Below are 25,198 nucleotides of genomic sequence, written 5' to 3'. Positions count from 1 at the left end.
CGTTTCATGAATTCATTCCAAAACAAAAAACAAAAAAACAAAAAAAACTACCTTTGGTAACTAAAAAGAGTTTAAATGGAACCAAAAAGAAGTGAAAAAAGTTATAAGACGGGAGCAAAATATTTTTTAATGTAGAAAAAAAATCACAAAAAAAGCCAAAACATTTTCAAAAACATTCCAATCAAAACCTAACAATGAAACTCGGAGATAAAGCAAGACTTTTTGGAAATTTTTTGACAGCGATATTCCAACAACATTTTTGCAAACTGATTTTTTAAAAGAAAAACCCAAAAAATTTTGGAATTGTTTGCCCAGAAGCGACAATTTGCAATAATTTTTGGCAAAAAAGTGATATTTTTCAATAATTAGTAGCAACTAGCAAAATCGAGATTTTTTGGTATTTTTTGACTTTTTTTAGGTCGATTTTTTGAACATTACAGACAAAACACTGATACTTTTTTATGACTTCTTTGTTTTTGATTACAAATGAATTGATTACCTACCTACAGTTGAATTCAATGATTTTTTGGGGAGCAGAGGGAGGGAGTGATTTCAAAATTTTGTGATATTTTTGGCATTCGTCATGTTTAGTGATACTTTTTTGACATTTCTGTCAAAAAAAATAAGATTTTTCTAACGATTTTTTGGGTAAATTACTGAAAAATGCTGACAAAACGCAAGACTTTGACAATTTTAGCTAAAGTGTACGACTTTTCGGCTATTTTCTGTAAATGTCAATTTTACGAGAACAAAATTTGCTAGATACGCCTTCAAACTTTCGTAATGCAAAACACGTTACAGTATTGTTATTGAAATCGTATACTTATTCTACGATCAGGTTCAGGATATCAATGAATGCAACGTTCAAGGTACCTAACAAAAATGTCGAAAACGGAAAGGGTCCAATGCAAAAATCTCGAAGCACAGCTTTAATTTTCAATCAACAATAAAAATCCGAAAAGTAAGAACAGAAATTCATCTTCTTCGGACTCTCCGGTCACCAGTCCGGTCAAATACCAACTTATATTAATTATGGGCCAACTTGAGAAAAAAAAAATGAGATGATTGAGAATTAGAACTAGAGATGGGAACCAAACTACGTAGCGTAGATCGATTTTGCAACTTCATCAATACTCAATAGGTACCTATAAAGATTGTACACACAACCTCGAATACTTTGATAAAATAAATTCAGGATGATCCTGGCATAATACCAACAAATAATTCAAAATGCAGTGTATAATTACATTCATCTGTAAAATCATTCGCTTAAATTGAATGATAATCACCATAATTACCTACGTAGTACCGAAACAAGTAATAATGTCAAGTTATCTACTCGTATACGTATAGGTAGGTTGTACTAGTAGTAGGTAGTAGGTTTAGGTACGAGTATGTGTTCATAGAACCAAAAATTGTTCGTCTGCGTACAGAAACATCGTGCACGAGAGAAAAAAATCCAACTCCATAGAATTTCAACGATATTAACCATCGACGAGTAGATCAGTTTAGCCATAAATCGCTGCAAGTGATAATTGCTCTAACGTAAGCCGTCATCGGGATCGGCCCATCGGGTCACCCGTCCAAGATCAAGGGAACAGCGAAAACGCGCAGAATCACCATCGTCGTAAAGATTACACACATACGAGAATAATTTTACAATACCGGAATAATTCTCATAACTCTACACACACACACACACAGCAACAGCATCCTTCGTTACAAAAATAACACCAAAAAAAATAATAAAAAACAAAAAAAAACGGTAAATTTTTCGACGACGAAGTATATAAAACCAACAATCCAAACCAAACCGTAGAGTTGATAACTTTTAATCCTCTTTAAAAGCAGTTTTCCTTCGTAAATGTAGCAGGGTTCAGTTTGGAATGAAACGACCTTGGAGATTTATAATTGCAGAGGTGCTTGGTGCTGGGCGCTTGGCTCAAAGAATACGAGAAGGTACGCGGATTGGATTCGTATTTACGATAATTCGCGACTCGCGAGAAACACAACGGAAAACGTGGTCTTCGTGAATGCGTTCACAGCTCTCACTCTATCACGGTAAATGGTCGCAAACATGTTTCGTCGCAATTATCGATTTTTATGCGAAGCGTTTACGGTTTTTATAACATGTTTATTGTGTGTGCTACACCTAGTCCATATCGTCGAACCAGTTAAAATTCCTGCACTGCCTTTGCGTAAGTTTCCATAATCCGTAACTACCTACCTATCACGTTGAAGATGCGGTTTTTCTAAAGTCTTTATCTTGGTCAATGGTACAATAGGTACCACCGGCGCGGTGGTTGCCCAGTCTTATTGTTTCTCGAGTTCCAGCATATTTTTCTTACTCTATTTTAATTCATTTGCATACAAAACTGCAGACAACTCATAACAGATTGTTTACAGTAGGCTATTGCTAGCGAGATGAAAACAAAAACAAAAACAACAACAACAACAAACCAATACAGTACGATTCTATTACGAGTACCTACCTACCTACCTCTCGAACGCATTGAAAAATTAGCCTACCATGCATGACTACTATTCGAAGCATTTTTCGAATACTTTTCTTTCGCCGGTATTTTATATTATACCTTGAGATTTAAAATTATGCATTTCGATTCGAAAATCGGTCATTTACAACCACTAATACTCGCCCTTGTAATACTTTCAACTTTGATGTAGGTACGTCTACGTACTAAGTATGCAAATTTCAATATTTACACCTACCTTTTACGCTACCGGTTGCATATTTGGACAAATTTTTATGACAGATGAAAGGTCATCAAATTGGCATTAGACGAACGAATTTGTTAATTTGATCGTCCATGTTCGGCGTATTCGTCAACTCTCAGAACAAGTTTCAAATTCTTGAACGATCTGCAAAAAAAGGCAAAAAATGGTTTGTATTAAATCTCGAAGGTTTTCAAATGAATCGAAATAAGGAAAGATAAATATTTATTAATGGAGAGACGAAGTAAAGGAGCTCCAGTTCTTTTAGAAATTCTTTTTAGTATTTCATATTCAATGGAAAAGCCACCTTGAGAAAAAAAGCGAAATTTAAAAAATTTTCGAACAAACGAACGTACGAACGAATTACCAGACTTCAAATATGCGATGATTCTAGGATTGAAATTCATGATCATTGCCAAAGATAAAAATGCCAAAATGGCATACTAAAATTTAATCTATAGTTCGATTTTCAAAAACGTTGGTATTCACAGAAAATTATGAAAATTGCAACAAAAAAAACACCTTCAAACCATTTCAGACTACAAAAGTATAACAATCACAAAAAAAAAATAAATATGTATTCTTTCAGTAAAATTTCATCGAGTAATTTTGGGATTTTCACCAGTTTTTTCAATATTATCACATTTTTTCACGCTCTTCAACTATGTGCTTTTATTAATACTTCTTCAAAGTTTGATCATTTTTAATGATTCTAATATGCAGTTTTTTTTTAGTGTTCTACATCGCGTTTTCAACCATTTTTTATGCATTTTTGACCACTTTCATTTTAAATTTTTTAGCAGTTTTTGGTCATTTTCGCTGATTTTAATTTTTTTTCAGCAATTTTCCAGGGTTTTACTATTTTTTTTTTTTGGTTGAAATTTTTAAGGGTTTTATTGCTGTTTGTGTGTTTTGACATCGTTTTAAAATGATTTTCAACACGTTTTCATATTTTTTGACAAATTTTCCTGAAATCTCATGTTTCTTTTACAGCAATTTTTAGTGATTTTAATGATTTTTTTGAGTGGTTTCGATTTTATTTTGACGAGTTTTCAACATTTTTTTCATTCATTTTTTGCAACGTTCGCACTTATTTATCATTTTTGATGGATTTACTAGCTTATATTTTCTAAATTCATATCATTTGAAAGCATTTGCAGCACTTTTTCTCGGGCAATTTTGCCAAATTCTACAAAAATTTTATAACTTTTTAATAATTTTATAAATAATGTTGATGATTTTTTTTTGATTTTTGTTGTTCTTACATTATTTCAACACGTTTTTCATGCGTTAGGTCAGCTTCATCAAAATTTTAGTAGTTTTTCGTAAATTTCAGTAAGTAATTCTCGTTGCTGTTTTTTTCAAGTATTTTTACATTTTTTACACCATTTCAACAGGGTTTCAACCATTTTTTTGTACATAGGTACCTAATACCTATTTAGCCAACTTGATCAAATTTCAGTAGTTTTGGACAATTTTGAGTAATTTAGTAGCTTTACTAGGTGTTCTTACATCATTTTAACCGATTTTCGACACTGTTTAACCCTCATTAGGCCAATGTTATCAATTTTTTCAACATTTTTTTGGTAATTTTCAGCGATTTTAGGGTTTTTCATTCGAGTCTTCACGTTATTTTAATGCGTTAACAAATTAATAACACTTTTTAGTGCGGTTTTGTGCAACTTTTATCAAAATTTCAGCAGTTTAAGATTTTAATACGTTTTTGACATTTTTGCACGAATTTTTGGCAACTTTTTCTCAATTTGCATGCTTTACAGATATTTTTAAAAATGATTTTAATGTTCTTTTGTTGCTTTCACATCATTTTTACAGGTTTTCAACTTTTCCTAGTTTTTCTTACAATTTTAGCGGATTTTAGAAATACCTACTTCGTCATTTTCAGTTATTTTAATGCTTTCTAATGTTTTCACATCACTTTAAATTAATGTTCTCAATATTTCTTCATTCGTCAATTTTTGGTAATTTTAGGTAATTTCCATGCTGTTTTTGAGAGTTTTCATTTTACATCGCTTCCAAAAGTTTTTAATGCTTTTCTGTGCATTTTGGGAAAATTGTTACAAAATTTTAAAAACTCCATAATATTGGTGTTTTTTGGCAAATACTAAAATTTGATCTTTTTTGGGCAATTTTCAATCATTTCAATGCTTTTTTTCGAATGTTTTTACGTAAATTTCAAAGTACATTCAACATTTCAAATTTAAGCACTTTTTACTTTTTAGAACGTTCGAGTGTTTTAAATGCTTTCATTGAACATTTTTCAGATCACTTTAATGGGTGTTGAACACTTTTTTGTGCATTTTGAGTAAAATTTTAGAAAAACTTCCCAAGTTTTGGCTCCTTCTTGGTTTTATTGAATTAGGATTCGCACTCGCTTTTAATAGCTTTCCCATCAATAAAAATACTCGTACAATAGGATAATACTTCGTCATATATATACGATTTTTGAAAAAAAAAACAGCATTACAAAATAATTGCACTCGGTGACTTTTCTGAACATTCGGGACCTACTTTAAACTCGATTTAATGTTATTTTTCAGTGATCTGTTTCTAGAATAGGGACTTGATCAATTAATAAAAAATTAAATACGATAGATCAATTAGAAGAGGCTCACTGTTCATGGGGCGCCACCACCCAGCTACTTAAATCCACCTCTGGAGCCAAACAGACAGTTATTACGAATACCTTCTACAAGTTATTAGGCTTATTTCAGAGCTACGCGCAATTCAAACAAGCAGGAAATTCAACAACTAGCAACTTCTGCTAATTACACCAAAAATTAACACAAGCAAGGCGTTGTTGAAGATCGATGTCCTTAAATAATGAATACGTACGAGTATCTATGCATTTAACAATAAGTACCAACCCGGAAATAATTTCCGATCCATGCACCGACCATCATAATATTTCATTAAGTACCTACTACCTACCTAGGTACTACTATACTTTACTGGAAAACGCAAAATACTAACACGCTAATTCTGCATCGTTGATAACAATAGTAAAAACCAGTTTAAACCAAAAAACATTTCTTTGTTTTAATAATACGCTAGGTGTAAAATTTTATCATTTGCCTGTAATTTTTCGTGGCATTGGTTGAAAATTTTCAACTAAAAATAACCAAATAGGTAATTCGTTTATTTTATTAGTACATACTCGAAAAAAAAAAAAAACTCTTCATACTTATTTCCGACATCAAAAATTAATTTTTTCAAACTGCAACGCAGACCAATGAGTCACGATGCTGATTTATTCGGCATCGCTTATTCGTGGATCAGAAAATTTTCCATCCTTGGAAAAACATTATGATAGGTAATTAGGTATACATTTCCAGGGCTGAAAATTCGTTCGTTCTTGATCGTTCGTAGACGCTGTTAATACCGAACTCGAACTTGTTTATTATACGTAGGTATTAATCGTGTTAATAATTTGGAAAAAATTTTCAAATTACAGCATCGTACGTAGGAAAGGCATGTCGAGCCAATGATCCAAACCTCAACGAATGCGTAGTTCGAACAGGAGCTCCGGTAATCAGAAGAATAACACAAGGTATCTAATCTATCTAGTACCTAACTACCTATATTATGTAGTTCTAGCGAACATATCTTCGTAGTCGTACTTTACTTACTTTTAAATTCCCATTGATCGTACAATCTGCTTCGTTTGATTGCTGCTGATAAGGTGATGCGAAATACAGAATACCTAAATTAGAACCATTAACGATATCAAAAATGAGAATTGAACAAGGAACTAGACAAGTAGGAATGACAATGGAATGTCAAGAGTGCAATTTGTACGGTTTATCCGAAGTAAATTTCACCACAGCTAGGTACGGTAGTTTAGCTGTTTAGCTTGAGAACGAATACCTTAACTCTTCAAAACGATGCGATTATTGACGCAATATCACATTACAGGGTTGATTTGAAAAAAAGACACGTCGAATGGGATTTTACACTCGATCGACTCATGTTTCTGGGCAAATACAAAGTATCTGGTCGTGTTCTCATACTACCGATCACAGGAGCCGGTGATGCTAATATTACATTAAGTAAGTACGAAAATATACATTACGATAATTTCAAAACTACCTACCTCGGCGATATTAATATTTCGTCTGTAACCCCGAACCCGCGGACGATGAGACAAAACGCGACGTCCACAATAAAAGAAATTTCTCATAGGCGAATAAACCTGACCTTGTTTCGTTTTGTTGATTTTCACGTTAGTTTTTTTCTCCAACTCTGCCACCGCGTTCAATTCAATATACCGTACCTATAATCACACCATAGTACGAGAGATATTTCATTTATTCCATATGCATACTGGTTATTAGTAGATAAACTAGGTTATCACTGGACAAACATGATCGTTTAATTTTCATTACTAATACCTATAGGTATAGTATATAGAATTAATTGGTATAACCAACCGAATGCCTATAAAGAACCGAGCCGCCGAATGTACGCAGAGAACTATCCAAAAACCCATTAAATAAATCTTAATTAGGTAATGTCGAATTAAAATGCGGTGCGAAGTAACCTCTAATTATAAAATTTCGTCATCTTCGAATTAGAAAAAAAAAAAAAATCACACACTGGAAGCACGCGCAAATAGACATCAAGATTAAGATTTGATCTCAGCCTTCGCATTGTTTACAATATTAATTTTCATACACGATATCCATTATTATTAAGATATCTGGTCTCGCACTTCCTTCACCACCGTAGTTAGAAGATGTACCTATTCTTCTTTTATTTCATCGAGAAAATTTCGAATTATCGTGCTTTTTCCATACACCATACACCGACATATCGTTCTTCATCATTCGTGTAGAACAGAACGAGTTGCATGAAAATTAAGGCCAGTTGAGAAGCAACCAGTATGAGTATTTACTCGAAGACTACATCGCGAGGCGAGATGACCGGTGACCGGTGATATTGTAATATTATATTATTACACCCGTTCTAGATTGATTTTGTTTTTCAACGTTCATCGTAATTCGTAGTAGAGGTAGACAGAGACACATTACACGTTTTCAGTCTTCAGACGCCACCCGGCACCTTGCCACTTGTTGAACAGCTGACTGGAGATGGAGATTGGATGACGTACGAATGCCCAATGCAATGCCCATTCCGTACAGAAGTGCCGGCGATTTATTTCTTCGTAAACCGAAATAATTAATCTGTAATCGATAATTAATTACCTTTTAAATACCTCGCTATCATCTTTGAGCATTTTTAGCGAATAATTGACGTTTTGAGTTTGATGTTTGACATTCGGTTCAACAAGTCGACCTAAATACTCGTAAAAATGTTTGTAGGTATTGTATATTGTAACCGAAATGTCCAGTATGAATTACGGCTACGGTATTAAATAATAAAACATGGAATTGTAAGCGATGAAAGAATTGTCAACTTGAACGAATAATACATGTAATTACTTACTCGCAATTAGTGGAAATTCGGAATTCGAATAGAAACTTGGAAAGTTCTGATTCTGATTAATACACATGTACCTAGCGGCGAAATCGTTCCGAGATGGAGATATTCTGTTCCTGGTTTCAACGGTCTTTCACTATTCACTATCTTCTTCTGCATAACCATAGCTCGTCTCGTAAATCCACAATTATACGGCTAAATATTACTAAAATACGCGAGAAATATAAACATTTACAGTACATAAGAAATGGTTAGAAATCACAAATCACGTCGAGGATTGAAATTGAAAACTGATTCATAACTCATAAGTGACTCACGCCGGCAGTCGGCTTCGCTATTGAACATTTCCCAAAGTATGACAAAAGGCTGCCGTGTTATGACGTCACTCCACACGATTTCAGTTTTTCTTTGTTTGAGTTGAGTTTGAGAATCACTGAAGTTTGTTTACTTTGTCTTTATCAGTGATCTGATCTCCAACCCGTATTGGCCCCATTATCCTTTGTCCAACTCCAGCCTCCAGCTCGATTTATTTTAGAATTTTGAAAATTCGAAGCAAAATGCATTCTAAAACTCTCATTTCAATTTCATCAAATAACAAACCTATTTCTGAGGCTATTTCACAAACCCGACAGGGTGTACAGGAAAGTATTTTTTTGGAATTTCCAATCTCAAAGTCAAAACACCAATGATTACGCGCGCTGATTTTTTTTACCAATGTTTCAAACAACCCATCGCCTCTAGCAAAATTTTACAGACTAGAAATACGAATATTAATGAACGAGTATCTCCACCTCGCACCTCTGGTCTAATAAATACTCCCAATTTATTAATTTTTTTTTTTCGGTACAGGGAATGCGATAGGTATTACGCAAAATATAAACAGTTACACCAATCAGGTTAATAACCATAGGTATTGGGGATTTTTGTTACAGCCAACGTTAGTTTTTCGTTTTTATACGACTACGATCTGGATTTAAAAGAGAATGGTAAACATTACGCTCGACTAACCAACAGCACTTTACCTTACAAAATAGGAGGAATGTACATCCATTTGGAAAATTTATTCAACGGCGATAAGCTGCTAGGTAATTAATTATTTATTACAAAAATATCGACTCGCGCGTATGACGCGACGTATTACTCATTAATAAATTCTTCGACGAATTCGTTTTGTTTATCTCACCCCAACAGGTGAAAATATGAACAGATTTTTGAACGAAAATTGGAGAGATATAATCAAAGAAGTTGGTCCAGCAGTAGCAGACGCTTTAACAGATGTTTTTAGAGCAACTATGGGTGCGATGGCAGATCTAGTCCCGTTTGAGTATCTATTCCCAACGGATTAGAACCAGAATACTCGTAGTTCCTGTGAACATCGTATTCTTCATCTTTTGAATACGTTCAATGACTCGACAACATTGAGGAATACTTTGAAACGAGAAATCTAAGCTAAATGTCCAGAGTGAACACCCGGCATTCCACAAAATGCTGAAGCGACGCGAAGGCGTATCTAAATTATTAGGCTTTACACGACCGTGTTCGTGTTGATCTAACGAATTGATCAAATTGACCACAGTGAGTCTTCATCTTTCGGCATGTCTGAATGAATTACGAAATTCAACGATTGCGTAAACGAAATTCTCAATTTGGCATTAAAATCATGATCAAATGTCTGCGAAGATCTACCTGCTAGCCAACTACAGCTTCGGTGAATTAAATTAGCCTACAGCGTAATTCAATTTTAAGATATGTAACTACGTTTTTCAATATTTGTATTTACCATTATTTTGTACCTAATAAATTAATGTTTTTTTTTTTCTATTTCTATGTCAGAAATGCCTTTACGAAACTTAGGTACCTACCTATTAAAATCATCTTTAAAAATTAATTTAGTGTCGCCCACGCCTAAGTTTCATGTTTTCATCAGTGGAGGGGGAAAAGGAGAGTCAAAACTATTGAAACAGGACCAAATCCAACGATTAAAATACAAAAACATAACAAATTTTTTGAATCTTTCTATCAAGTTTTTTATAGAAAGGATGAGTCAAAACAACTAAATCCAAAGATTATTTCATATTTTTCACCTTTTCATTACTTAAGTTTTTTAGTGAGAGGCGCGGAGCTTTTCTCATGAAAAAGGACGAAATTCATACACCAGAATATAAACTTATCTTCTTCATCGTTGCTAAGTTCCACTTTTTAAAATCAAGTTTCTATCAAGAACCAAATTTTTCCGATTTTCTTTTAGAGGTGGCGAGGTTAAAGTTCCAAATTTTCATCGGATAGGGAAGAGAGAGGTAAAAAGAATAAATATAGTGCTTTTTTAAAAAAAATAAGATCAAATTCACGAATTAGAAAATAAACAGGTAAAATCTCACTTGTATTGAGAAGAAAATAGGAACTACAATTTTTAAATTTTTCTCAATATATTTTTCAGGGGAAGAGGTGGAGGCCTGAAGGGGAGACCAGAGTTACAATTTTTCGTGTATTTCTAATGGAAAAAGGACCAAATTCACGAATAAGAATGCTAACAGGTGTAATTTTGATTTTTTTGGATTTTCTACATTTTTGAGTAGGTAGGGCCCAAGTTCCTTTTTTCATCATTGAGGGGGGGGGGGCGAGAGTCAATACTGCTGGTTACGGACCAAAATCAAGGATTAAAATAAAACAATTCTAATTTTTGGGTCTTTTCTACTTTCTGAAAAAAGGGGAGATACTTTCCGGCATGGATCAATTTCAAAAAGGAAACTCAATTTCAAGACTTGACCCCCCCCCCAATGGATAGTGGTAGTTGAATAAATGGCAAGAAATTGTTCACAAGAGGAACCTGGAATGAGACTGGTGGACAACATTCAACCAAATATGGTTTCAGATTTAGTCCCTCCTCCCTTCCGAGGATAATTTTTGCTGTCTACTGAACGACATCTCATATTCTACGCACACTCTCTCCACACTTCGGAGCCGATCAGACCTCCTCAGCATGGATTACAGGAGAACGCCACCACTCCCGGTCACCTCACGAACAATATCCAACAATATGATAAATTGCTCCGAAGTCGAAAACATACAGAAAATGAAAACGAACACGCGTCAAGGTATAAAAATTATATAATGTAAAATAATTATAATTATTTCGCTTAAAATTATCACACAAAATGAGACGATACATCATAAAATGAAAATGTCTTTTTCACTGAATTTCATCGTCGTCATCATTTAACCCAATAAGGAGAAAACAACGAGATCAGACTAGTGCGCGACATTTCCCTAAAATTAGCATCGTACGTATACGTAACTAAAAAGAACACCTACGTACGTAATCTATTTATTACATAGAGAACTCTGGCATATCGTTTCATTTTTTGGGAAAGCTTGATTCCATTCGCACCTCGTTTTTTAAATGATTAGAATTAATATCACGTGAAAGTCAACGAGTTAACGACTCACAATTCGTTAATATAAAAGGAAACGTGTCAAAATAAATTTTAAAAAACCTCAACCCGCGGGGGTTAAAAAAAAGTCGTCTCTTCATTTTTGTTAATATCAGTCCGGATGACTGGGGTGTTAAAAAAGTCGCAAAAACTTAGATAATTCGAGAGAATAAGACTCGGGGTAACCTTTCACACGTATTCACCTTTAAAAAACAAATCGTAAAATGACGGGTCAAGATAGAAAATTTTCGCGAAAAAAATTCCGTCCTTAGAAAAATCAAAAAGTCAACTTAGAGAGTAAAACAAAAAACAAATTCTTCGCTTAAGATAAAAAAATACGCTTTACCTTTAATAACAAAACAGTAAAAATAAAAAATTCGAAACTTTGTACTGGTCGACGCGGTCAATTTACAGGAAATAAAGAAGTTGGTCCAAATTCGAATGTGCGCAACCAACGCTTTGGGACGTGAGGAACGCCAACTTATGAGCGTACTGGCACGGTGCTGGGACTCTTACGGTACCCTGAAATGAAAAAAGAAAAAAAAATTAATCAAAGTTACACACGCATTAGGTATATTATCGCAATAGTCCATTTATCTATACTCACACTCCAGTTGTAATACATATGCGTCATCTTATACGTAAGCCGCTGGAAGTGGTCAACTTTAAGGCCAGTCGTATCGTGTAACACGTTGTAATGCGTCGGCGAAACGGTTCCTTGACGTACGGATTGCGAAACGAGGAAAAAGTCGAATCTGAATACAAAAAGAAAAAAAGGCAATGAGCAAACCAAAAAAACAATAGGGTTAAGTTCGTAATTGAAAATATAGAACAAAAAAAATCAACCGAATCAAGACCTACCTGTGAGGGTTGGTAACCACGTCGTCGACAATGGTTCCTGGGGGCGGATTACGTCCATTATTGAAAAGTCTCGTGTTGATACGTTTCGTTACAATAATAACTGCGAAACGAAGTGCAGATTTCTCCTTTTCGTATAACGGATTTAGTTGTTTCTGCAACACGAAAATACACGAATGAAAAATAATGAGCATTCGTCGTTTGAACAGCGTGAATGTCTCGATCACAGTCCTCCCTTTCCTTTACAGGTTCAAAAACGAGGAACGCGATAAACCTTAGGATTACGCTTTTTCGCGATTTTCATCAAAATAGCCGAAAACGGAACCTTTTTGAAAAAAATGTTCAGGATGAAAAAATAGAACCGTAAGTACGTACTACGTACACCTTCAGTTCAGTCCATCGCCCACCTCGGACACCCCCTCCCCCCACCACGAGCTCCAGCAGAAATTGCCGAATATTTTCAATCATTCTGAAAATGTTGATCTGATCCGACCCTCTCGCCCATTTCAACGCTTCGACACGCCTCAAATTAATTCAGCGAATAGATTTCAAAAGAGAAAAAGGTCAAAATTCATAATGCAGAAAGAAACGAATGACCAAGTTGATGGATATTTGCAATAAAATTCCATCATCTGAAGATCGTATCAATTTCCTCCAACTCATTTTTTTTTAGAATTTTTAAAACGGCGTTTTGGAATTTGGATAAAATGGAAATCATCGTAGGGAGAAAAAGAGTACGAAGATTGTGAAAATTTGCTGAAATTTGAATTGGAAATTTAAAAGTAAAATTACGATGTAAACTTTCTGATTTGAGCGAAATAACATGTCCTAACATCCCTCCTCCCCTCCTCAAATAGCCTAAATTTCACATGCTCACTTTTTCAAGCTTGCATGGATGTAAGACACTACTGCGAGTCATTTATGGTAAATTTGTTAAATTTTTCCGGACTCATCTTCTTAGTAATATCAGCATTTTAGGTTTTATAATCAAAGTGCCATAATTTTCATTTAAAAATAGGGAACCCTTTTCACAGGTTCCAGGCGTCTCACGGGGCTAACATTATAAATAAGTAATTGGGAGGGGGAACGGGTCTACATAACGAGTAAATCGTAAAATCACTTTTAAACCTAGGAGAACTCGAATAATGATGATTTTTTTCATAGGTTCAAGTTCAAGTTCAGTATTCGATATAATTTCGAGCTAGGCGCACGAAAGTCATACGTAATGCTCTTTTCGAGGCATCACCCGTCAGTACGATTAATATTCAATTTTACCTCATCACTTCAACTAATAATATAGACGAAATTTTCACGATTCACTCACCTGGATTGCTTCAATCTCAACTTCGTACACGGTTTTTAAATCACCATCGCCGACACCATCACGATACAAAATTACGGGATTCGGGAGTTTACCATTCAATTTTCGGTAACGTTCGACAGCCTCTGCAATTACACGACAAAAAATCGTTAGAAAACCGCCGCGTAAAAATTAAAGTACACGAGTACAAGAAGACACAGCACGGCCACTTACTCGTCATGTTAATCGGGAAACTGGATGAAAGTTCGTCTCCGCTCGCGTGATACCCCAAAGTCGAGAAATAACGTCCGAACGTCGAGTCCATCGTGGCAACCATCGCTCCGTAACTTTTCGATTTATCTCTCGAGTCGTGGCAGACGTCGAAACCCACGATCATCGCTTCCTAAAATCCGACAAAATAACGCGGTTTAATAAACAAACAGAAAAAAATCACTCGAAAGAATAAAGCGTAGCTGAGTTGGAGAACGAATGTATTCTTACCTTGATGGGAATATCGACACCCCAAGGCGCTCCTCCGATCTTACAATTTATTTGAATGGTTATTTTCGTAGCGATCGACATCGCACTCTTCGCCTTGATGTTCTTCAATAGCACGACTTGAGACGGTACTACGAACACACGAAGAAAAATCGTTCGTTATCGACAACGTAGGTAAATTAGATATTTCGTAATTTCTCAAAGTAGAGCAAAAAAACACGATGGATATCGTTTGAACTTACCAGCTTTGTCGACGATAGTCTTCTTTTTGATAGCCGAATACCGATCCGATCTATTATTCGGTACAACGCAAACGATCAATTCGGGATGATGTTGGTTAACAGCCTGCTCGATACCTTGGACGTAGGCCGAAGCACCATCGTTTGGAATCGAAACACTTGAGAAAAAAAAAATCAAACAATTCGGCCATTACATACAATCGTATCACTTCGAGTTCACTCTTGAAAAAAGTGGATGGAAACCCTAGCAACTAGAATACTCACGGCGAAGGCTGCGGCACGTTGAAATTCATTCCACGTCCGCAATCGCCAATCATACGCGCTAGATCTTTCGCTTCTTGCGATAACTTGGCCGGGAATACAACTACCCATTTGTTCAACGGGGCGGAAACTAACAACGGCGACGTTCGTAAATTTTTCGTCCAATCGACATCGGGACCACTCTGGAATCGTTTTCCTTGACCGGCGATGATCGTCTCTTGCGGTAAAATACGTCCGTCAACTTCGACCAATTTATCGGATATGCCTAAGCCCCAATCTTTCAATTTTTTCGACACCTGCGACGCGAAAAACCAAATTAAATTAGTTCGCCGAAATCATCTTCGAGCCAGATGAGACCAACTCGGATCGATTTCACAATAGGTAGAGGGGTACGTACTTCGGGAATACTCGTGAGACGATTTTTGAAATTCTCAAGACGGCGAACTCTGTCGGAAGGACCAACGGCGGTATGTTCGGCGACGGCTCTCATCAACGTGTAATTCGATCTCATCGAATCGTTCAGTCCGGTCATTATGCACAATTCGGGCACCAGGTACACCATTTCTGGCATTCCAGCTCGTCTGTCGCGGGCGCTAGTTTTCGAAATCAACATAGGCTGTCTCGGATCGTTGATTCTAGCTTGATATTTCTACGAAAAAATCGAAAAACCAACCGATATTATTAGGCATTTTTACGAGTAGATAACATTCGCTGTCTCGGGGACAGAAAAAATATCGGAACCGTCGCTCGACGCTTACCTGTTGGAAATAATCCTTGTACGAAATATGCTTAATGCCGTCCCTGGTTTTCTGCGGGAACGTCGACTCGGGCGTTTCGCTGAACGATACATCATCTACTTTATACGTCTTGTCATTATAGGTGGTCATGACGGTACACCCGATAATAGTCGAACAAAAAGCGTCCCTGAAACCCTGTCGAACAAAAAACAACAATCAAATTACTCGTATACTATACATAAATGTAGTACGCAGAAGAACCGAGTTAACACGATCATAAAGTGAGACTCGATCTTACCCTTTCTCCACTGGATCTTGTCAATTCTCTGAACAAATCGTAAGCCGTATCTTTCCTCAACACTTTATAAACGATTTCAGCCTGCAGCAGCACATCGTACTCGTACTGGGCCATCGAGGTGATATAACCGGGCCAAAGTTCCAAATTATGTTCCCTTACAGACACCTACGAAAACGAAAACACATCATTTGAGAATTAGGTACGGTACGAGTAAATTAATAACGTTAAATAGTTTCCATATACTCGAGAAAAATACTTACGGCCGCCTCCTTATCGAAATAATTTCTCTTAATCAGCTGCAAATTCATTCTGGATAGACATTCGCGAACGATGATATTGAAAACCTGAAGACGTTGATAATCGCCCGGTTCCACTGTTCCTACCGGTTTGATGGTGATTCTGATATTCTCGTTATCGCTTTGACGTTGCGAGAACAACTCCAACGATTGCTGCGAATCGGAAAACAATAAAAAAAAAAACAACAACATTAAAACCATCGATATTGGGGGGAGGGAACTGACAAGAATAATTCGACCACCGCCAACTTACATTATTCGGGCACAGAATATGGGACGAAAAAATCGTCGATCCGTCGAACAAGTACTGCCCTAATTTTTCACGATGTTCTCGGAGGAATATTTTTCTCATTCTTGTTCGATCTTCAGGCGGGTTGAAATCCACATGATACTTATTAAGGGTCCAATTAGGATTCATTGTAAGTCTGAACAGATTCGCTTGGATTTTCGTTCCTTGACCAGACGCTCCTGCGAGAAAAACAATACACACGTAGTCGTTGTTAAAATTGATCAGATTGCTCGTTAATTTGACTTTTTAAAGGGTTTTTTGTAAATCTCACGTACCTTTTTTCGTTTCCCTAACGCTTTCGGGTCTGCTATGTAGAGTTTGTCCGTCAATGTATCTTCCACCTCGGATGTTGTATCGACCCACGGCTTTATCTCCACCGTTTCCGTTTCCATTTCCATTACCTCCGTTCGAGCTACCATTACCACCAGCTGCTGAAATACACATACGTAACATGCGATGAAATGAAATCACTGGATACTCGACCTCTGGCACATCGTATTATAGATTTTCTTACGAGCGAGTACTTACATCTTTGTCCAGAGATCTGCAATCCTTGCATTTGTGTCGTTGGGGGTGCGGCTGCGGCGGTACTCGTACCGGGCTTGCCACGAGCTCCACGGCCATGAGCCTGGGGCGCCGTTGATGTTGAACCAGATGAAGCTGTGGTACTGGGCGCCGTTGAAGGCGCAGCAGTAGGCCGAGACGACGGTTGAGACGATGAAGATGCTACCGATGGAGGAGGCTGTTGTTGCTTTTGTTTAGACCGACCGCGGCCTCTGGATCTTCCGGCTCCTTGATCACCCTCCATTTCTGTAACAAAAATACGTACAATTTGTTAGTGAGATGAAAATGGAAAAACATACGAAACAAGGTAGATCGATAAAATTTGTTATGGAAAGAAAAATCATTAAATTCATCAGTCATCAGCTCATCACGTTCGCCGAATTGCAAAAATAAACATTCGGGCTATTCGTCCATTTACATAGTATGGAAAAGCAGTACAAAAGCGAGATTTAGAGCAATGAATTTAATTCAGGAGCTCCGCTTTGAGGATGGTAGCAATTTCTTTCACATTGAAATATTTCTATTTACAAAAAAGAGAATCAGGAAAATGGCAAAAACCAAAATTCATTTTTTTTACAAGGGAGGTATCTCGACCGACAGAAAAAATTTTGAACCGGACGAAGATAAATCGAAAGAGATCACTTATCAGCCAAAATTTCAGATGCAAAACTACAAAAAAGCAATTTTCAACTTTCGGCGAGTCTTTGAAAATTTACTATCGGTCCAAAAATCATAAAAAGACCAAATTTTACTCGACTGATCCAGAAAGTTGAAATTTTCGTACGTACAAGCCTGATTTTCAACCTCCCAAAATCGATTAGAAACATGTTCAAACCACTTCGAGCAGTTCTGGAGGCAGATCTAGTTTCAAGTTAAACTCTGTATCTCTGGCAACAAAACGGACCACGATAACGATAATGTGTTTTACCCATTTTTAAAATAAATATGTACTTCCGGGGAGGGAGGAGGGGTTGGTACACTTTTTGGAAAGTGGTCTAATCGCACATTCTGCAGCAATGATCCTAGGTGCCACCAGTCCGTAATTAGGCAAACTTTTATAAAAGAAAAAATTAACCATAAAACGCCCGAGTGTCGAATTTTCGTTCCACGAAGGCTACGTGGGAATTCATACTGCGACGTTCGGACGTTTCATATCATGTACTAATTATTGTTAAGACTAATTTTATTTTTTCTTTAAATAGAATTTTGCCTGATTATGACCGGCGGTGGCATTTTTAGGATCACTACTACAGAATGTATGGGTGGACTATTTCTCAAACTCCGGATATCACTTCCCCATGTTATCTATGTAGTAAGATAAAAAACGTACACTGTGAAAACTACATACGAAATTTACTTCAGCCATCTGCTTGAAACGCAGCACACACACACACACACATTTGACATTTCAACATGATGCGCAGGGATAGAGGAGCAAAAACGAACCAACATAATACATAAGTACATAGATATGAAGCTATACGAATACGTTGATCACCCCACTCATCCCACCCAAGACCACAAGACCAGGGCTAGGGCATAATACAAAGATAACACCACCGTTACAACCATTTGTACACAGAAATATACATACACGAAGTATATCAAAAGCTGCATCACACACTTCGTACCTCAAGTCCTATCAACCTTTCATGTTATACAAAATAGACCAAAACAAACAAACCAACGAACATTGCAGAACAGCCTTAGTTTTAGTTGAATTTATTCCAATTACGATACTACATACGTAAAATATGTATCAAATTTTCGAACATAGTACGTACGTAATAATACACGATACTCGTACAATATACACGCATCATCAATATACCTGTTAGAGAAGAATATCAATCCGGAAAATTCAGCTGTTTCCGGCGGACAACACTGCACGTGTACACATTAGAAACGAAAATAGACTAGTAAAACGAAAAACAAACGACTTCACCGAAAGAATTAAACGCATAGAAAATAGAAATATCGCTCAAATGATTGAACCGAACTCAATAATGATACACGACGGCAAAGACGCCGTAAGTATGCAGAAAATTCTCAACTTTTACTTTCAATTGCAAATGTACATAGCTACATACCTTATTCGAAATTTATAATTCTCAAGCAAGAGACAACTCGCGAACACTAATCGTACGATGTACGATGTACCGGCACCACATAAATGTACTATTTTTGACATACGCAATTGACAATACACACTACACAGATACAGTATCGCAGCAAGAGACCTGGGGTTATCATTTCAATGTTTCATCGCCGCAGTGTTACCAATCCCAAACTAAATTTACTTTTCAGTACTATCAACAAGCCCAACAGGTAAACGCAATGCAGGTAATTTAATACTGTTTTCATTTCTCGCATTTAGGCTACGCTACATATTATAGCTGCCAACTAACGAACAAACTAAAATTGAAAGGATTGGTGGAAGAAAGGGTCTCGAAAAAAATGGCGACTTCGGAAAAACGCGTTTCAAGTTTATAATAATGTACCTAGACCTACTACCTACTTCACACATTACGAACCTCGGGTTTTTCCTTCTAGCATGTTAGAGTCCTAATTTTCGAGGACTCGTCCGTTCTCTGGCGGGGTTCAATTACATGAAAACTACGCCAAAAACGAAAATTTTGAAAAATGGGGGGGGGAGGTTGACCTTCTTCGACCCTACCTACCAGATCGCTCCTATGAGGTTTAGCGAGTGTCTCCCGCGCTTGCGAATTTTGTTTTGGAGTCCTCGAGCATCCAGCAAAATTTTGTGCTCTTACCATGAAAATGCAGTTCACTTTCTATTTGCCACCGGACTATTTGTTTTCGCCTACGTTTGGGGCTCAAAAAATGGAAAATTGTCATTTTCGTGTCTTTTTACGTTTTTTTGGTTGAAGTTGAATTTTCCCAAAAATTTTGACCTTGAAAGTACGAACACGGCAAAAAATGACGAAAAAGTACGTTTTCTGCAAGATATGATTTTTTTGAGCAACATGTACCGATTTTCGAGCTCCACAAAAAATATACGTATGTTATACCTTGGAGTAAGTATAACTAAATTTCTGAACAAATTTCGCAGAGGCTCTTCTCCTTGTTTTTCTGCGAATTTTCAACATTTTCAACCCCAACCCCGGAAATTTCTTGAAAATAACTGTTTCTATGAAAGTTTCAAAATTTCTGAACCACCCCCTCCGTAGAACGAGAATTTTGAACACACTTCTCGGGTTGAGTTGGGGGGGGGGAGGGTGTCGACTCAACAGATGTTATGGGATGGTTTTACATTTTGGGTGAGTTTCGTCGAAATTGGGGTAAGTGCGGATTTCACTACTACACACGAAATAGAATGGCAGGGGGAGGGGAGGAAATTTTTTCCAGATGTTATCAGCGGCAAATTTCATCACACCGATTCAAGAAATTGCCCCGAGGAATGATTTATGAAGATGGGAAGTGCAGGGGGTGGGAGCGGAGTAAGGATGGTTCTCATTTGGAACTAAAATTACACGTACAATTTGGAGCATCGAGATACTGAGGCGTCTAAACTGGGTAAGAAAAGAGTGGCAAGAGGAGGGAGGGGGCGAGGTTCACACTCCACAGCACCAAAAATTTCTCAAAAATTGGACTGGTACCTTGGTAATCCCGGGACATTTCAACACCTTCATACCAAACCAACTTCTTCGACTGGACCAAAAAAACGCATGCTCTTCATTCAAGTCTGTTCCTCCCATACATGACTCACCGTCCATCCCCACTCCAACTTCTCCCGTCCAACAGTCCAACGCCATACTTAGCCTGAATACCAAATTTCAGTGAATTATTGTGAATTCCTTTTGCTGAGATGACCTCACGAAGTTACGAGTACGATCAAAGAAATGAAACGATGGATAAAACCATCGGACTCGCGTAAAAATCGATGAAAATGAGCTTATGGGGCCCCATAATGGATGTTGCTATAGTTGCTATTGCTACCCTTCCCCAAACGAGCAAATCATGATGGACCGTATAGGCCTTGTTTCTCCTTTGTGCCTTCTAAAGAAAATCAGTCCGAAAATATACGAAAAGCAAACCTCTGAAAATAATCTGGACCTCGCGAGGGACTCATTCGAGGGGATTTCAGCAGGCTAAAAGTTTAAAATTAGCCTAATTCGACAATTTTTTCCGAGATTGTAAAGATAATTGAGATCCAGGGTAAGTTAAAAAGAAGGGTGGGGCTAGGGATTGATAATGTCCCAAAAACGAAAAAATCACTACTTGGTGCATTTTCAAACATTTTGTTGCCACGTTGACTTCTACAACTTTAAAAAGGATTAAATATTCTTTAACTTATTCGACGCTCTAAAAAAGTTGAAAAGTTGAAAAAATTGAAAGCAGTTTCAAATTGCTTTTCTTCAGCCCATTCCAAGTGTCGCATGTCTCAAAGAGGAGGTACGGTAGTCGTATGATGTATTTGTACTTCTTAGTACTTAAATTCGCAAATCAAATACCACAACACTCGGAAGTACGAACTTCTTTTCGGAACAGGTTTGGCGTAAATGCGTTTTATCGTGAGAAAAATCAAATTCAAACGTGTTCTGAAAGAAAAAGGGAAATTTTTGGGTCGCGGAAAAAAATTCACAAACCTAATAACAACAATAAGAATGAAGCCAGACAAAGAAAGAAACGCCATCGAATCGTGATCAACCTCGATTTCCAGAATTCTATTTCCAGCCGACTTCATCGGGTAATTTTGGATTTTTGATTCCGAAAGCGAATCCAGGTAGCCTTGAAATATGTAATGCCATACAATGTTCGGAGACTGCACCGGCAGTTCGGATGTATGTAGATTGTAGACATAATAAAACTACAGTAGGGTGTGACTTGTTTGAAAGCTAACAGTAAGACTACAAAGTATCGCCAAAAAAAAGACGAACGATGTTGCTTGCGACAGCGACAGGTTTGGAAGATGCAGGAGGATTTCCAACACACACTCGCCTACGTTTGTAAACAACACTATCAACCACGAACCAACCCGCCAGGGGCAGGTGATATTACACTGGAGTCGAGTTGACAATTCTAACGAATATAGAGAACTATTTTACCTGTTGCCAAATACACCATACATTTAAAAAAAAAATCCAGAAATGATAAAACGCTCGATTTAGTAATCAGCAAAAAAAATTGATATCAAAAATTGACGTACAAGCAGAACACAGTACCTAGGCTAAGAATAGGCTTCCAAAACCAAGTGATTTTGCACTCGACTTTTCGAATATTATTACATTAAATCTGAGGAATCGACGACGCAAAATTTACTTCACAACACGAGGTGCCTGTAAAATCATTCACCCTACGCGAAATATCATTTTCAAAGAGAACTACCCGGAAACGAACGAAAATAATAATAGGTTGATTGACAAACAGTGAAACGGTAATGATTTAATTTACTAAAAGAAGGAACAAGAAGGATCAAATCCCCAAATTTTTGTTATTTTCAAAAAATTTAAAAAACAACAATCAACATGGTCCAGGAAAATTAGACCAAAACAAGGGGTCATAGGGAAAAGTGAGGTAGCAAGCTGAATTTTGGTATACTGGTTCATTTATATGTGCTGAACACGAATCCGATGAGTCCCCGCGCGTCGCTGGTAGCGTTCTCCCCTATTGTGGATCTAAGCCCCCCAAAATCAGTTTTTTTGCAATTTTCTCCGCCGCATTGCATTTTAGCGAAAAATATGTTGATATATCACTAGATCGGAAATTTGACGTAGATTATTTTACCTAATCAGTAATCACATATTTTTCGCTAAAATGCAATGCGGCGGAGAAAAGTGCAAAAAAACTGATTTTGGGGGGCTTAGATCCACAATAGGGGAGAACGCTACCAGCGACGCGCGGGGACTCATCGGATTCGTGTTCAGCACATATAAATGAACCAGTATACCAAAATTCAGCTTGCTACCTCACTTTTCCCTATGGAATGTTACTTTTCCTGGACTAAACAGGACTTTTATGCGAATAGTTAAGATTTTTTCTTAGCCATTTTGGCAAAAAAAGAAAACTTTTTTATAAAAAAAATATTCCCGTTTTCTCAAGTAGGAGAAGAAAGACACGGTCAAAATTATTTAACACAATTTTTCTCATTTTCAAAGAGAACTAGAATGACAGTACTTCAAAAATAAAAATCTCAATTCAAAACAATAGAAAAAAGCAGTACTTTTGGCAGGGGTTTTATTCGAGTGTTTCAATAAAATCGAGAGTAGGGGCCAGGGATGCGATGATACCCGATATATTATGATACTTATCGATACGTATCGATCCAAACTTGATACCGAGCTTTGGAATTTTTTTTGTTTTTGGCTTTTATTTTATCTGTGACCGTTTTGGCATTGCAGCCAACTTCTAAAGCTAAAATAAACAAACAAAAGTATCACGATATTTTCAGAAGTATCGATACGGTATCATCGCATCCCTGGGGCAGGCTTAGAATTTTTAAATAGTCGATATTTTTCAACTTTCAAAACGAATTCAAACTATACATAAACTTAAAGCTTCAATTTCATTAAAAGGAGGGACGGGTTTAAATTTTTTTCATTTTCAAACAAAACTAGCAAACGCTTTCAACACAAACAATGGAAAAAGCAGGACTACCGAGGGGAAATTTTTTCAAACTATTATTTTCTTCAAAATCTAGTTTGGCTGAAAAAATGCACTGTAGGCAAACTACACTGAGAGGAAAAAACTCAAAAATTAGCATCTAATTGATCGCTAATTATTCAACCAAAAAAAAACAAAAAACAAACTCTTTACTTTAAGCATCAAAAACGTAAAATTTTCAATTGATGTAAGTAAGTACAGATGAAAATCTGATCTTTTTAAAAAAAATGACAAAAAACCCGTTCTTCAGACAGAAACCTTGCCTGATTTCATGCATGGTGACTTTCGTTCACTTTCTCCTTTGGGGAGGGGGGGGGGGTACAGGGAGCGAGGAAGAGGAGGGTAAAAAAATGAGCGGAATGAGCCGAAAGATCAACGATGAATTGATGAATCACCCATGCCAAAAAAAACTTGGCACTTTATCGAGACTAGATTCGATAAATGAAAGTGCTGACCAGTGACCACCGGCACCACGTGATCAAATGGCGACTCGACGTAAGTCTCTGAACTTTAAGCACGACTAACAATTACGAACTACATTTTGCAATATGATTGCCAAGAATTTGGCGCGAACTACTTTACCGGCATCAGTGTAGCACCGAGGAAAATAAATGTAGGCTGAAATAGTTCATCTACAATCTACACGGAGTGTAAAATAAAATGTTGGAAAAAGATAAACTCGATTCAAATTTAAACAGCAATGTACGAAGCAGCACCAAATTCAAATTTCAAGTACGGAAACGTCGCACGATAATTTTTTGAATACTTCTCAGCTAAAAAGGGACGGTACCGAAAGCGGTCATAATTTCAAAATAATTCTATCATGTTTGTTACACCAAAAAGAAAAAATACCGAAATAAACGAAGGTAAGGTGAAGGTAGAGAATTCATGCGCAAACTCGAAGCCGGTCGGCTACGTCTGTTATCTGTATTCTATTTTATTCTATTCTATTCATAACTCGATGTAAAATATGTGGAACCCTAACTGTAGATGTACAATTTATAGAACTAGCTATCGCTGAAGCCAAAAATCACGACCGAACGCGCACAACTTGACAACTATTGACCATAATCTTGCACAAAAATACAGATAATGCGCAATATGAATTTCGATGATGAAATTATCAAACTACTTACGATATCGAGACTTCTAACGAATATGTAATATAATAATTCAACAGACGACATGTCTTCGTACAACCAAAATGTAAAATCTTACCTCGCTTTCTGACTGAAAATTAAAACCCGATAACGTGCTTTCCAAACTGATCGCCACCAAACTAAGTATGAAATGAGTCGAATTCGAATAAAACGCGAGACGTTAGAACGATCGAATTAAAACATTTAAAACCATCAATTAGTCAATAAAATCGACAATACATCACACGCGATCACTTTACCATACACACACGTATAGAAATAAAAACGTCAAAAATGCATATAAAACCTAAAATTAAACCCGACACGACACAGAAGGGTACCCGTCCATTAACAATTAACGTACCAAAAGGGAATGAAAACCAAACTGACAATGGAGTGTAGAAAGTTCGAATCTGATTCTACCCGAAACCGTTCCGTGATCCTGCCGCTGATTTTAAAATTGCATCAGCCAAT

At 36.7% G+C, this 25,198-nt stretch overlaps 2 protein-coding genes and 1 long non-coding RNA gene across 6 annotated transcripts; 1 reads left to right on the top strand and 2 right to left on the bottom strand.

The window, feature by feature from the left end:
- The first annotated feature begins 1,935 nt into the window (after window positions 1-1,935).
- LOC135839899 (protein takeout-like) lies at window positions 1,936-10,011 on the top strand. The gene is made up of 6 exons (XM_065356153.1): window positions 1,936-2,198; window positions 6,206-6,301; window positions 6,434-6,581; window positions 6,667-6,800; window positions 9,123-9,275; window positions 9,382-10,011. The coding sequence occupies exons 1-6, from the start codon at window positions 2,066-2,068 to the stop codon at window positions 9,534-9,536; spliced, it is 819 nt and encodes a 272-aa protein (XP_065212225.1). The 5' UTR covers window positions 1,936-2,065; the 3' UTR covers window positions 9,537-10,011.
- LOC135839901 (uncharacterized) lies at window positions 6,300-8,413 on the bottom strand. The gene is made up of 4 exons (XR_010557658.1): window positions 8,197-8,413; window positions 7,782-7,934; window positions 6,845-7,024; window positions 6,300-6,454 (listed from the first exon to the last, which is right to left on the bottom strand). It is a non-coding gene; the product is annotated as an uncharacterized LOC135839901 (long non-coding RNA).
- A 1,269-nt stretch (window positions 10,012-11,280) lies between the features above and the next one.
- Window positions 11,281-25,137, bottom strand: LOC135839886 (piwi-like protein Siwi). Of its 4 annotated transcripts, none has more exons than XM_065356134.1 (16): window positions 24,804-25,137; window positions 16,926-17,207; window positions 16,673-16,825; window positions 16,362-16,576; window positions 16,073-16,261; window positions 15,813-15,977; window positions 15,536-15,709; window positions 15,175-15,426; window positions 14,781-15,073; window positions 14,520-14,674; window positions 14,281-14,408; window positions 14,014-14,182; window positions 13,804-13,925; window positions 12,483-12,634; window positions 12,229-12,376; window positions 11,281-12,143 (listed from the first exon to the last, which is right to left on the bottom strand). In XM_065356134.1, exons 2-16 carry the CDS (start codon window positions 17,203-17,205, stop codon window positions 12,030-12,032), a joined length of 2,709 nt encoding a protein of 902 aa, XP_065212206.1. In that variant the 5' UTR covers window positions 17,206-17,207; window positions 24,804-25,137; the 3' UTR covers window positions 11,281-12,029. The 4 variants fall into 4 exon arrangements, with proteins under 4 accessions (XP_065212206.1, XP_065212203.1, XP_065212205.1 ...); XM_065356131.1 differs by having other exon boundaries at window positions 16,673-16,828; window positions 24,804-25,136; XM_065356133.1 differs by lacking the exon at window positions 24,804-25,137 and adding an exon at window positions 19,052-19,173 and having other exon boundaries at window positions 16,673-16,828.
- Window positions 25,138-25,198: the final 61 nt, after the last annotated feature.

Source organism: Planococcus citri, chromosome 3, assembly GCF_950023065.1.
Source record: "Planococcus citri chromosome 3, ihPlaCitr1.1, whole genome shotgun sequence".
NCBI classification, from domain to species: Eukaryota; Metazoa; Arthropoda; class Insecta; order Hemiptera; family Pseudococcidae; genus Planococcus; species Planococcus citri.
This window is presented reverse-complemented; position numbering and strand designations above follow the sequence as displayed.

Coding starts and splice junctions, on each gene's coding strand:
- LOC135839899 (XM_065356153.1), top strand. CDS start 2,066: ATGGTCGCAAACATGTTTCGTCGCAATTATCGATTTTTATGCGAAGCG. Junction 6,801..9,122: donor TGATGCTAATATTACATTAA/GTAAGTACGAAA, acceptor TTTTTGTTACAG/CCAACGTTAGTTTTTCGTTT. Junction 9,276..9,381: donor CAACGGCGATAAGCTGCTAG/GTAATTAATTAT, acceptor TCACCCCAACAG/GTGAAAATATGAACAGATTT.
- LOC135839886 (XM_065356131.1), bottom strand. CDS start 17,205: ATGGAGGGTGATCAAGGAGCCGGAAGATCCAGAGGCCGCGGTCGGTCT. Junction 16,262..16,361: donor ATATTCTGTGCCCGAATAAT/GTAAGTTGGCGG, acceptor TCCGATTCGCAG/CAATCGTTGGAGTTGTTCTC. Junction 14,183..14,280: donor GTGTCGATATTCCCATCAAG/GTAAGAATACAT, acceptor GTCGGATTTTAG/GAAGCGATGATCGTGGGTTT.